This window comes from Misgurnus anguillicaudatus, chromosome 3 (assembly GCF_027580225.2).
Source record: "Misgurnus anguillicaudatus chromosome 3, ASM2758022v2, whole genome shotgun sequence".
In the NCBI taxonomy this organism is placed as follows: domain Eukaryota; kingdom Metazoa; phylum Chordata; class Actinopteri; order Cypriniformes; family Cobitidae; genus Misgurnus; species Misgurnus anguillicaudatus.
This window is the reverse complement of record NC_073339.2, coordinates 38833407-38847889: the sequence shown is the minus strand read 5'-3', so window position 1 is coordinate 38847889 and position 14483 is coordinate 38833407. Positions and strand designations below refer to the sequence as shown.

The 14483-nt window shown below is 39.0% G+C and overlaps 1 protein-coding gene across 3 annotated transcripts; it reads left to right on the top strand.

Moving 5' to 3' along the window:
* The first annotated feature begins 660 nt into the window (after positions 1-660).
* On the top strand, positions 661-13215 carry tdrd7a (tudor domain containing 7 a). 3 transcript variants are annotated; one of them, XM_055205845.2, is made up of 19 exons: positions 661-848; positions 954-1056; positions 1702-1909; positions 2161-2305; positions 2559-2715; positions 2963-3042; positions 5088-5266; positions 5448-5860; positions 5941-6204; positions 6305-6491; positions 6650-6761; positions 6844-7046; positions 7418-7552; positions 7657-7740; positions 7886-8020; positions 9000-9110; positions 10788-11206; positions 11284-11444; positions 12476-13215. In XM_055205845.2, the coding sequence occupies exons 3-19, from the start codon at positions 1703-1705 to the stop codon at positions 12694-12696; spliced, it is 3213 nt and encodes a 1070-aa protein (XP_055061820.2). In that variant the 5' UTR covers positions 661-848; positions 954-1056; position 1702; the 3' UTR covers positions 12697-13215. The 3 variants fall into 3 exon arrangements, with proteins under 3 accessions (XP_055061820.2, XP_055061819.2, XP_055061821.2); XM_055205844.2 differs by having other exon boundaries at positions 661-868; XM_055205846.2 differs by lacking the exons at positions 661-848; positions 954-1056 and adding an exon at positions 1224-1368.
* The last annotated feature ends 1268 nt before the right edge of the window (positions 13216-14483 follow it).

Sequence of the window (14483 nt, the reverse complement as noted above, 5' to 3'; positions counted from 1 at the left end):
GACATTAAACTAGGGCCCCGCTGGCACCATCTCAGTTGGCCCCCAGTTTGGGCCTTTTAAGGCTTTATGTTTAGCTGAAGTATCCACTGACTTTGATATAGCAGTGATGGTATCAGATGTAATGTCATATAATGCTTTGATATTGTAGGGTTGAAAAGGAATTTATTTCAGAGTCACAACCCCCATCACCTTTGCATATCTAAGCCCACAGGGAAGCTGTTAGTGATCAAAGATGTTTATTGGGGATCTGCCATTTCTCAAGTTCAGTGGGGGGTATATGTCTGGTCAATTTGGTTGTCTCAGGCTTAGTTTAGTCAAATGGTCAAGGGAAGAATGAAAGAAGAATGTATCGAGAAGCTGTCTCTCATTTTTGGGGGACTTGTGGACTGATCCTTTATTATTTCTTTATTTTTCGTTTTACCTGTACTCAGCTTTTCTAAGCAAAAGGGAATAGGAAAAACCACCAGATTTCAATGACTCCTTTTATTCTCTTATATTAAGGTAATATTCCTCATACACTGGTTAAACGTAAATTTTACTAAATTGTATTTTTTATAATTTCATGCATTTACAAAACCTCAGTACTGTAAATAAATATTTTGATTTAAATAGTCCGACTCGCGAGCGAGCGCATATGTCATCCATCAGCCGTTATTCTTGCACTACGAGGATCCTTATTTATTTTTGCCACCAGCACCTAACAATTTTACTCGTTTTAAAAGAAGTTTGCGATAAAAATATTTTATATAATACTTATATATTTATATTAACAATTGAAATATTAGTTTTAATTATAAATACTATTTTATCAGTATTTTAATTATTTTACCTCTGTTTAATGCTAACTGGTAAATGACTGATTTATTTGGTAAACATAACCGTCAATATATTTAGTTTTTAGTATTATTATTTTTTAATCTTATTTTAGATATAAAAATTGCATTTTTTTGCAGTGTGACATTTGACCTTTATGTGACGTGTGGAGCAGTCGGCGTGATAGCGTCAGTACACGTGTGTCTGCGATAATTAGTACGTTACCAAGAGAAAAAATATCAGGTGAGTTTTTCAAACCCAATGAATAAATACAATAAGATATGTCTATGGTCTGTCATAAAGAATTTTATGATCAGAAAAAGTTAAATGTTGACATTAACTGGTTAAATGTCGCGGTTTTAGCTAGTTAATTACTAGCTCTCATCGCGCCTTTCTCTGTTTTGTGTAACGTTATCTCTCGTCAGCAAGAGCTAACGTTAAGTTACTTCATTCAAGTTTTCAATGAAAGGCCACGGAATCTGTCGTTAAAATGTGTTAAACTGTGTGTATTTCATATGTGTCTTGTATTGCAACAAACACCTATGTTTACATAAAGTAAGTTAATATTTAAGTCTTTCTATACATTTATTTTGTCCTCTTGTCCACAATTTGAACCTTAACTATATATATTGGATTAAACACGTAACTTGATTAACTAAATTTTTTGTCTCCGCTATGACTCCATGTAATCCCTAAACATACTGGGTAACGTTAGGCAGCAAACTAGATATTGCGACATAGCCGCCATATTCTTTGGGTGGGATTATATAAACTGGTCTGAAATCAGTTTACTTAAGTTTATATTAAACACTGTATTTTGAGCCATAGACTGCCTTGTGGATGCATCCATTGTGTCTCCATTAAATGTTGGTCTGGGTTTGTGTGCAGGATGAGTGATCTTGAGTTGGTGAAGAAGATGCTGCGTGCTGTTCTTCAGAGCAGTAAGAATGGCGTGGCCATAACTCGTCTCCAGAGAGATTACCGTGAACTGACCGGAGACGTGATACCTCACCGGAAGTTTGGACATTCCTCTCTGGAAAACTTTCTGTACAGTATTCCTGGTGTGGTGCGACTCGATCGCTCTTATACTGGAGAGGTGATGAACAAACTTTATTTGTTAATATAGCACAGGCTACTTTCCCAAAAAATGCTGGGTTGTTTTAATCCATGGCTGGGTAAACTAGGCTCATTTCAATCCAAAGGTTTGGTTTCTCTGTATTTTACCTAAACATGGGTTAAAAACAACCTGGCATTAAAACATGGTATTTGTATCCAGGTATTAATTCATCTGAATGCCATTATAACAAAACCACTGTGTAAATATAATAGACTGTGTGTTTTTTGTAGGTCATCTGTTTTGCTGCTGTGTGTGAGGAAACGGCACATATCGCACAGTTAGTTGCCAGGCAGAAGAATGCGAAGAAGCCTGGCTGCTCTAAATTACTGAATTGCCAAATGAGAACAAAGTCTTCCTCTCTTTTTTCACATAACGGTACACACACACACACACACACACACACACACACACACACACACACACACACACACACACACACACACGAAACAACCCTAGAATTAAGAGAGAGGGCTGTTCAGGTGTTTTTGTATGACTGTGCGGCTAAAGGATTCATTTTTATTAGCTCATTACCCAAACAAGCATGTCTGATGTTTATGCTGATTGTATGGGTCAACAGGTCACTTTGAGGTGTGTGCTTGTTTTTTATGCCTTTTAACTATATTTGCAGTTAAACCTCGATCATCACTGCGGCAGCCAGGCCACATGAGTTATCCCGTCAGAGTCTCCACCTCCAAGTCTAGTTCTCATCCTAACCAGCGTCAGGTTTACAGTTCTGACCTGCCCTCCACCCGTGCTCCCTCTCGTCAGATGAGCCGGAAACCAGGGTGAGTGAAATGAGGCCAAACTCTTGGAGAATCCACAGTTTCAAGCTTAATTTGTTTGACAATATAAGAAAGACATTCCATGAATAATTTGGGGTTATAATAAGGTCCCCTTCTGACATCACAAGCGGAGACAAATTTCAATTACTTATTTTTTCACTTGCTTGCAGAGAATGTTACTGGGTTGATCTTTTTCACATTTTCTAGTCAGATTTTCATAATATGTCCCCTTTAACTTTACTGATCTTAGGTCACCGGGAACTGGATCCACACCTAACAGATTTCATGCAGATATGAAGACACAGCCGTATCAAACCAGTCGGAAACCAGGTAAATCTCACAGTTCATACTTAAAAAATTTTAACATTTATCATTCAAATTATAATAAACAATACTGATGTAATATTAATATTTGCATACTGGTTACTGTTTAAACAATTGACCAGATCATGAAACGTAAAAAATGCTAAATCTTAATGCCTAAATTTGCCAAAGCCTAAACTCAGCTTAGGCTGGGTACACACCAAAAGATAATCGGGCTGATTTGGGGTTGATTTCCCCCCTTCCGACAATCCTAGCAAATTTATGTCCCAACTTAAAGGGATACTTCACCGATTTAGCATTTAGCTTTGTATCTGTAGAAACCCAGCAGTATTACTGAATGACCATGTTTCCCTCCATCATTTCCCCCTGAGAGGAGAGATATCTGCATTTTGGTTCTGCAAAAAAGTCCTCCGATGATGCAAAAATCGTCATATTACATCATCGGAGGACTTTTTTGCAGAACCAAAATGCAGATATCTCTCCTCTCAGGGGGAAATTAGGGAGGGAAACATGGTCATTCAGTAATACTGCCGGGTTTCTACAGATACAAAGCTGAATGCTAAATCGGTGAAGTATCCCTTTAAGTATCGCGATGGTTCTACAGATTATTTGATCAGATTGTCCCTTCGTGTGAGGTGTGTTAAGAGTGTCCGAACCTGCTCGGAAGAACGTCTGAGCCACGCCGATCGCGAATTGTAAATATTCAACATGTCAGAAATCCTGATGTGTGTGGGGAATCCCGAGGACAAATGCGAGCACGCTATTGAGATTATCATGTGAAACGAAACCATATCCAATCAGAAAGCAAGATGAGGGAAGGCGGAAGCAGTCATGGCGCAGCACAAAGGCCGCTTTTCAATCCGGAGGTCGCATTTCCAGGCTGCATATACGTCATCAAGACTGTCTTATTTCTGAATATTAACAGTTATAAAATTGACTCTTATTCCTAGTTTATCGTATATTGTTGTAATATACTTATGACTTGCGAATGTAACGCTCAGTTAGCTTGAATAAAACAGGCTTCATGCCGTATGGAGCTTGCATATGCGACCTCCGCAGGCTACAGCCTTCGGATTGAGATATGGCCAAAGTGAAGTTGATGTGGACAGCAGAGATTGGCAACAGCATGAATGTTTATACAACGTGTCTTGTAAAAATGAAGAGTTTGGTTCCAAAACGCAATAAATCCATTTTGACAAATTTTGGTAAAAACGTGTTTTCTATACCAAGAAAGTGACATATTCCAAACACTATCATTGAAATGTCTTCATGCATTAAATGAAAATGCGTTCTTCTGCCATGCTTATTCTGAAGTCTCGCGAGATTTTGTGGGATTTCCTGCGTTCACAGTCGAGACTCTGGTTAAAAATCTGTTTGTGTGTGGTGTGCTGTCTTTGACACATAATGGCACACCACACACTATAGGAGCAAAACGGTTAAAGGAATAGTCTACCCTTTTGCCATATTAAACTATGTTATTACCTCAACTTAGACGAATTAATACATATCTATCTTTTTTCAATGCCTGCACTGTACAGCGCGTTGTGAATGTGTTAGCATTTATCCTAGACCCATTCATTCCTATGGTACCAAACAGGGAAGCCACCAAACACTTCCGTGTTTTCCCTATTTAAAGACTGTTACATGAAGAGTTATACCAGTAAGTATGGTAAGTAAGACTATTCCTTTAAATCTAGGATTTTTATCCTCATGTTTTTGGTCTATAACATTTTTTAAATCTTATAAGATGTAAAGAATCATTTGGTCTGTACCCAGCCTTAAAGGGATAGTTCACCCAAAAATAAAAATTCTATCATTCTCATATTGTTCAAAACCTGTATAAGTGTTTTTTGATATGATGGTAAGCACAAAGTTGATGCTACCCACTGACTTTCATAGTAGGATAAATAAATACTATGGAAGTCAATGTATACCGTCAACTACTTGGTTTTCTTGTTACCTGTATATTGGTACTGAAATTTGCATCAGAATATTCTGACATCTTTTGACATATTAAGTGTAATTTTGTTTTTGCGCTGCTTTTTTTTTAGTTCAGATTAAGAATGTGAACCGTGCTGAAGTTGAGATGGTCCAGAGTCGTGTCAAACAGCTTTTACAGAAGTACTGCAGTGGAGTCTGGCTGTCCAAAATCCCTCAGCTTTACAAAGAGATGTTTAAGGAAGAGCTTCACATGCACAAAGATCTGGAGACCTGGACGCATATCTGCACTGTGAGAGAACTGCAAAATACACACTATTATTTGATCTTGTCCTCTCTAACATTCTCAAATAATTGACTTTTGCTTCTGATGTCCTGTCTGCCATTATAACAGCATTTTGTGTATAGTTGTGATTAGGATCTTAATGAAGTTGGTGAGTCTGAAATGTGATGTGATCATTTGCTGTCCATAGGTTGAGAAGCTAGGCAGCAATAACATAGTGGACCGGCTGGTGTATCCTGTCTTGGAAACTTCTCCAAAATCCAAACCTGCTACATCTCCTAATACTGCCACATTCAAACAATCAACACCTGCCCAGCAGACAGTTCGAAGCTTCAGGACTCTCAAGATTAACATTCCTCCGGTAGCTCAGGAATCCCATTCTCCCTTAAGCCCAACATCGCCCAACTCCACCAAGCTTGAATTTTCCTGTATTCCTGAAACACCCAAGTCTTCCACATCCTCGCTCATAACTCCTCCCACGACCCCGCCTCCTCACCAGCCTCTGACTTTAGAAATTAAGCAGAAACTTCGGCAGCTGCTGAATAAATACAGCCAGGGCTTGTGGGCTCATGGAGTTCCTCAGCTTTTTAAGGACGCCTTTGGGTAGGAACGCCAAAATATGCATTAAAAATTAAGTACTATTCAGTGAAATGAACAAAGTTTAACATAGTGTCTTGTCTCAGGTGTGAGTTTCCGCATCACGCGTTGGAGAATCTGTCTTTGCTGGCTGATACATGCATGGTTGAGTACCCCATGCCGGATAATCGGAAAAGAGCAATACTGTATGCACTGCCATCTCGTGTTGAAACACAGCCTCGTCCCCGACCACGCCCATTGCTTATACCCAGCCCCAGCAATCCATACGTGCCACCTCTGACTCTCCCAAATACAGAGTTTTTGTCTGTTTTGGTGATGGAGATCACCAGCACTAACAATGTTGTTCTCAGGTAACAGCCACACGTCCAGAAGTAAAGTGAATGTGTTTTTTAGATTCTTTACTGTTGTAAGACTAGTGCTGTGGTATAAATATGTTTGTGTTTTATGCAGGTTTGTGGGTGAGGAGTACTCTAAAGCTCTGGAGAAGATGGAAGAAGACATGGTTAAGTTTTACAGTAACATTGGGGCTGGACTTTGTCTCCTTTCTCCAAAGATTGGACAGCTGGTGGCAGTTGCTATAGAGGAAGATGCTGTACTGAGAGCTCAGGTCCACCAGGTCACAGAAGACAGTGTGAAGGTAGCAGAGTTTTTATATACTTGTGTTTTGGAACCAAACTCTTCATATACTCTGTACAGAAATTCTCGCACTGACCACTGTTAGAAAGGGGAGTGGCCAAATGTGTAGTTCACTCATCATGGATCTAATCATCTAATCCTTGCCTTATCTTTTTATAGGTATACTGTATGGATCACGGGTTCTTCGAGGTGGTCAGTCGGAAGAAGCTACTACAGCTGAGAGACCAGTTTCTCACTCTTCCCTTCCAGGCAACCATTTGTCAGCTTGCAGGTATGATGAAGAGGTCATTATGCATTAGTTTGGGATGTTCAAATGTGAAAATCGATGAGAATCATGCAGTTTTGTGTTTTAGGTCTGGAGCCCTTCAGTACAGATGTAGTCGTTCTGAAGACACTGGAGTCGTTAGCTGTTGGTCAGACGCTATTAGCTGAGATCTTGGAGCGAGAGGACACACCGCTCATTGTGCTGTATGACACCTCTCAGAATGAAGATGTCAATGTGAATGCTGTCTGTTTGAAAGCTCTGCAGGATAAATCGATGGAGAATCCTTTACAGGTTGGTAATGGATTAGAATCAAGCTTGCAGTCATGCGCTATGATTGTTTATTACGCGACTTCAGCCAGGGTTTTACAGGATGTGACCCCGTCTGTGAAATCCAGGTTAAAACCAGGACCATTAAAGTTGAATTTTTAACATTAATTTCATTCTTTGATATGACTTTACTCAGTCAATATTAAAGATATATCAAGGTTATAAGTTCACAGAATGTCCTTTACATTATGAAGGAGGCTTTTATGTAGGAAATCACAAAAAATGACTTGGCTGGGTTTTCATAGGCAGGGTCACATATCAGCACATTATTTGAACTGTCAGATAATTGGTAAACACTAATGAAATGAAAAAAAAGGATTTTGTCTCTCCCTCAGGTGAACAGTGTGTACACACATGTGTGCGTGACAAACGTGTGCTCTGATGGCAGCATTTATTGTCAGTTACCTTCGCGGGGTCAGGCCAAGCTCAAAGACATCATGGACAAGATTGAGGCGCATTTTATCTCTCAGGTAACAAACTCAATTCAGTTTCATTTATGTTTGATATGAAGCTTGATTTAGTTTACTTCTCTGTTTGTGGAAGCATTAAAGGCCTTTTTATTATGATGTTTCAGCTCACATGGGAGTTGCTGGTGTCAAAGCCGTTTTGTGGGAAGGTGTGTCTAGCTAAAAACAAAGGCAAATGGGCAAGAGCAGAGGTGAGCAGGAGAGACTGATCTGCACTTCCTGTCGTCACGTGTCTTATCGTTAACCTTTTCCATACTGCCACTGAGTTTAATGGAAGTACATTTCTTGCTTTGTTTGTAATGAACGATAGAGTAAATGTGTTTTGTCTCTGTGTAGATTATTAATCTTCATGGTAGCCAAGTGTTAGACATACTGTTCTTGGATTTGGGTCTTCCTGCTTCTCTGGAGGTTAGCGAGCTTCGAGAGATCCCGCCTATCTTTCTCCGAGAGCTCACCACTATACCTTCACAGGTACACACAGATTTCTGTTATTAGGTCAGAACCCAAGTGCACTGGATGTACATTAGTCAACATTTGATCAGACCTTTCATAAAAGTGGTCTTAAAGGGATAGTTCACCCAAAAATGTAAATAATGTCATTAATGACTCACTCTCATGTCGTTCCAAACTCGTAAGACCTCCCTTCATCTTCGGAACACAGTTTAAGATGTTTTATATTTAGTTCGATAGCTTTCTGACCATCCATTGAAAATCTAGTAATACTAGATCTAGTCTAGTAGTACTGTCCATGTCCAGAAAGGTAATTAAAACATCACCAAAGTAGTCCATGTGTTATCAGTGGGTCAGTTAAAATGTGTTGAAGCATCAAAAATACACTTTGGTCCAAAAATAACAAAAACTACGACTCTATTCAGCACCGTCTTCTCCTCCGCGTCTGTTGTAAAGCGCATGCGCAAGACTAAAGTCACATGACTGCAGTGACGCGGATGAGGCTGATGTGTTGTCTGGTGCACCCCAGCTGTTTTTTTGTTTGTTTTTGTGTGCCGGGGATTCGTTTACAGTCTGAGGGGGAAGCACGCTGTAAGTTTGGAAAAAAACTTCGCAAACATGTCTGAGTATAACACGTCATCCGCGTCACTGCAGTCACGTGACTTTAGTCTTGCGCATGTGCTTTACAACAGACGCGGAAGAGAAGACAATGCTGAATAAAATCGTAATTTTTGTTATTTTTGGACCAAAATGTATTTTCAATGCTTCAACAAATTCTAACTGACCCACTGATGTCACATGGACTACTTTGATTAGGTTTTTATTACCTTTCTGGACATAGAAAGTATACATTGGTTTTACAAACTAGATATTGTTACTAATTTCATTAATGACATTTTAGTTTTTGGGTGAACTATCCCTTTAAACCAATACCCGTTCTTGTCTTAGGACAACTTTGATGAACTTCAAATGGTGACTAGTATTTTTTTTGTCTCTGCAGGCTATAAAGTGTCTCCTGGCAGATGTGAACACAGATGGTAATTTTTGGCCTCCTGAAGCTGTTTTGTGGTTGAGAGAAACGTTTCGCAACAAAGCCCCTAACTGCATGAAGGTCAGACTCATTTAGTTGTTGCTAACTGAAAAATGTATTTTATTTATTTGTTTAAGGTTCCCATAATCATGGAATTTCTTGGAATATCATGGAATATTAAAAAGTCAATTCCAGACATTGAAAGTCAGGGTTTTAAATTTTTTTTTGATGACCAGGTCATGAAATGACCGGGATTTTGTTTCTCACTTTAAATTTTAGTTTCAAAGAAGTTTTAGTGTCATCAAAAAGTAAATCCCTTTTTAAGTTTTGACGCAAGGAAATCTGTTTACAAGTCCAGCACTGATTTTAAGTGAGATGACAATCTAAATAGCTGTTTATTGGCATTGTTTATTCACGTAATTTTTTTAATAAACTCTGTGTACGCTTCATTATCAGGCTCATGGCATCTCAGACATAGGTCATGAAAATTCTGCGTTTTAGGCTGTGAACGTCAGGGAATTTGACCTTTGGCTTCAAGTGAGAATCCTGTTTGTTGGACTTGAGATGTCCATCATTCACAATTTTAATACACCTTTTATGGGGCGTACACATCCAACGCGAATTCAGCGATTTGCGCGAGTAGATTAAAGGGCACCTATTATCCAATTCACGTTTTTAAATTTCCTTTGGTGTGTAAGTGTGTATTAGTATGTTAATGATATGCAAAAGGTACAAACCTCAAAGTAAACGATGATGCGAGTTATCGTCTCCAACGTAAATCTCTTTTTTTGGACTACAACAAACACACAGATTGTAGGCAACAGTTTACTTCCTGGGATTGGTGATGTAGACAAGACCGACTTTGGCTCTGTCCCAAATGGCACACTCCGGACTTGTGGACCCCCTCAGAGTCCACACTTTGATGACATCATGTAGTGCAGACCTTCGGGACCCTTGACGTGAGTCCAAGAGGGCGCACCGTAGTCGCATTTTGACTAAGTGAGCACGCACAATTTAAGGCCATGAGACCAAAGTCCACATGAAGTGTGCCATTTGGGACAGGGCCATTATCATAATTCTTCCCGCTTCGGACTTACAGCCTGTAAGTTAACGCCTGTTAGCATTGTGACCGAATCTTTCAAACGGGTAAGGAGCGTCACAGTTCCGGCTGATGTCAGAGGTATTCAGGCCAATCACAACATACAGATTAGGTGGCCAATCAGGAACACAGAGCTTTTCAAATCAGTCTGTTTCAGGAAAAGAGTGAAATCTGGAGCTTCAAAAATTTACAATATGTAGAAAAAAATGTGTTTTTTAACCATAAACCATGCAAGCACATTGTATTATACCAAATACACAAAATAAAGTTGTTTTTAGCAATGAAATAGGTGCTCTTTAAATTTAAATTCAATGCAAAGACATAAATAGACACGCACTCACGCGGGGCGATGCGAATGAAGAAAAAATGGGGTGATGTGATTGCCGCGAAAACACGCTATTTGCCTCAAAAATAAATTTGCCTTACATGAAGTTAAATCCCAAGAGTAATCTTGAGGGAGGAACGTGATGCTTTGCTTTAGGTATGTATGCACCTTAAGACTCTCACAACACTACAAGGTTTTCTCTAAAGCTCCTTTGAAGTCATTTTTATTATTGGGAAAAGTGGTATACAAATAAAAGTCGAAGTTGACTTGAACTAATTAACTGTTGTTTTGTTACTCAAGTCTCTGCCTGTTGGCATGTTTGTGGGTTTTTTAGATCGTGAAACTTGATGAGAACAGAACAGTCCACATCTACCTGTTTAGTGGTAACGGAGCTCAAGACTTTCAGAGCAGCATTAACCGTCAACTGGCCTCCTGTCCGTTCTGGCATCGGGACATCTACCTCAACAGGATTGCCAAGGTTTCTGAACCTTCCGTGGTTGAGACGTGGAATGCACCCTGTCCCCCCAATACACCCACCATGCCCCCTCAGCTGGAGTTACCCCAGGTGGGGCAAAACATGGATGTGTTTGTGTCGGTTGCGTGCCACCCCGGACACTTTGTACTGCAGCCGTGGCAGGATCTGTACAAGCTGGTGGTGCTAATGGGAGAGATGATCCTGTACTACAACAAACAGGAAGTCACTCAAATCAACATTCAGAAAAACGCTGTCTATGCTGCCAAGATCGACAACAAGTAAGTTGTGGCATTTTGTGTGTTTTGAATACATTTTGCTCCAAACACTCCATTTTAACCTTTTGCCATTTCTATAGCTGGCATCGTGTTTTGGTAAAGGGCATCCTGGCCAATGGCTTGGTCTCAGTCTACGAGTTGGATTATGGGAAGTACGAGTTGATTAACTATTCGCATCTTCAGCCACTTATCAATGAGTTCAGACAGCTGCCATTCCAGGGCATATGTGCTCAGCTGGCGGGTAAGTATAAGCTAGAACTGATTCTATTGCATGAATTCTTTTTACATCTCTGAATCAAATTCTCAACATCAAAATGTATTCTGCATAACCTTAAATCTTAACCACAGTTACTCAACAATTTTAAAGGAAAACACCACTGTTTTTCAATATTTTACTATGTTTTTACCTCAACTTAGACAAATTAATACATGCGTGCACTTCAACTTTGCACAGCGTTTTATGCACGTGTTAGCATTTAGCCTAGCCCCATTCATTCCTTAGGATCCAAACAGGAATAAATTTAGAAGCCACCAAACACTTCCATGTCTTTTTCTATTTAAAACATGAGTACATGAGTAGTTACACAATTAAGTATGGTGGCACAAAATAAAACATGACGATTTTTTTAAGCGGATAAGAATGAGAACTATATTGTATGGCGGAAGAGCACAGTCGTTCGCTGTAGGCTTTGAAAGGCGAATTCTGTTAAAGAAAATATATTGAGCTTTATCATTTTACAGGTATGATTTATGCTATTTTAGCAACATTACACACTAAAGCCGCATTCAGACAGCCAGCGATGTTATCGCTGCTCATCGCCTGCCGCTGGTGGTTGATGTCGCTTGTGGGCGTTCCCACTTCTGGTTGCGTAGAGGTGTGACGTTACCCCATGTTGTAAACAACAAATAAGTGCTTCACTTACTTCACTCCCATTGGTAGTCGCTCGTGAAACTCGCTGCTAATTTGCATAAAGTTAAACTTTTCTCAACTTTTGTTGCGCGACTCCGTCGCTAATCCCGCCTACATTCTGTCGCCAACGGTCACTTTCGCTCGTGTCGCCGGAAGTCGCCCCTTTTTCCATTTAAATTAATGAGATCGCGTCGCTCTGCTACTGCTTGTGGTTGGCTGTCTGAATGGGGTGTAACTAGGGTTTTAAAAATGGCATCAGAAATAACATGACCTTTAAACATAACCTAAAAATATAAAATATCACTTTCATGCTTGTGGCGAGAGGTGAGTGCAAAACTTGACTTGTTAATACTTATTTTCAGGTGTAAAACAAGGGGTCTGGTGTGAGGAAGCTGCTATGGTGTTCCGAAACCATGTGGAAAAGAAACCACTGGTGGCCCAGATCGAGTCGATTGAAGAGGGGGAGTGTCCTTGGGAAACCAAAATCTCTGTCTTCTTAGTCGACACCACACTGGAAAACAATGACGTCTGGATCCATAACATCATGGTGGAGTTTTTAGATCAGCTCAGCAGCACTTCTTGAGACTAACAAATTTCCTTGTAAGCCAAGAGACTGAAGAAATCACCTGTTATGCACACAATCAGTGGAGGATTGAAGATCCTGGTGATTTCGTAATTGTTTTGTGGATACTCATCCATGTCGTCTAGTTTTTTTTACCCATGTTCAAAAATTATTCAATTTCAAATAACGTTCTGAGCGCCATGGGAAAGGATTGTTTCATCCTTTGGCTGTTGTGATCAACAAAATATGTTACAGTTTGTAAATTAACTCCATATTGCCTGAACAACTTTTGTATCTTTGCAATTGGGTCATTCGTGTTATATAAGTACTTACGTGATTTGTATGTTTTTGTGTGTGTGGGACACTTGCATTTGTTTTAACCAACTTGATTTTGCACCTTGGTTTTTTGTGTGTGCTGCATTTGTGTGTTTTTTACAAGGGAAAATGGCCAAATTGTACAAGAACATTTGTGTTTGAATGTTCAGGTTTGTTTTATTTTGTTAATATTTGGTTCAGACCATTAAAAAAAGATGACAAGAAGACACTGGGTGACAGTCGTTTGTCTCTGCTGCTTTATAGTTTATTTATTTCCAATGTGTAACTTTTTAATGCTAACAGGTTTACATAAATAACTTGACATCCATACCATGGATACTGACACATTTCCATACAAACATGGTATACAGAATAAATGAAATTAAAATAATAATAAAATTATCAGTCATCAGAAATGCTTTTCAACTAGCTTTAAAAGGTACCTCGCCTATAAAAACTTTTATTAAAAAATATTGAAATAAAAATGCATTAAATATTCTCATTACTTAAAAAACATATAATACTCATTTTAACCTAAGGAGGCCGCCATTATGTTTCACGTCCTGAAATTGGTGACGTGTAATGGTTCTTGTGAAATATTACTAGAGTTAACTATAGTAACTACTATGGCATGTGGTTTAGATTTTCATGTGAGAATGTTTTATTTCCCATTCACACATGCTTGCCTCCCAGGCCGCCTTTATTTTGATATTTTTTCATTAGTATGTTTTCTGTTTTATTCTTCATTTATGTTACATTCTGTGAATGGGCTGAACAAAAGACCTGAAGCTGTATTTGTAATGAAATGCCAACCAAATACCGCCACCTGCTGTCTGTGTGCGTTTATAACTCAGATTCTGTTTCACATTATTTTATGATATACTGATTAAAAACATCACACAGACATTTTGAGGGGCAGTGGGGCAAAAAAGAGGGGCCCTAAGGAGGGTGGTACTATCAATATGGTTTTAATAAAATATTATTATTATAGATTACTAGTCGCAACTAAGATAAATTATTATAATATACTTAATAACAAGAATAAAAGTGTGACAAACTGTTAAATATTCTATATGATTTACCTGGTGGCTTGCTGGAGCTTTGAATCCATGTTTGCAATGTTAAACTGCCTTTAGCATCCTCCCTTTCCACTCTGTCTTCTTTTTTGTGAAGGCATTGTTTTTTGTATTTTTTGTCTACAAAGTGTTCCAACAATCATACACTCACCTAAAGGATTATTAGGAACACCTGTTCAATTTTTCATTAATGGAATTATCTAATCAACCAATCACATGGCAGTTGCTTCAATGCATTTATGGATGTGGTCAAGACAATCTCCTGAACTCCAAACTGAATGTCAGTATGGGAAAGAAAGATGATTTAAGGAATTTTGAGGGTGGCATGGTTGTTGGTGCCGGTCTAAGTATTTTACAATCTACTCAGTAACTGGGATTTTCACACACAACCATTTTTAGGGTTTATAAAGAAAGGTG

What these genes read in the sequence shown, in the direction of transcription:
- tdrd7a (XM_055205845.2), top strand. Translation starts at nt 1,703, where the DNA reads ATGAGTGATCTTGAGTTGGTGAAGAAGATGCTGCGTGCTGTTCTTCAG. An exon ending in ATCGCTCTTATACTGGAGAG is followed by an intron (nt 1,910 to 2,160) that starts GTGATGAACAAA and finishes TGTTTTTTGTAG; the next exon opens with GTCATCTGTTTTGCTGCTGT. An exon ending in AGGCGCATTTTATCTCTCAG is followed by an intron (nt 7,553 to 7,656) that starts GTAACAAACTCA and finishes ATGATGTTTCAG; the next exon opens with CTCACATGGGAGTTGCTGGT.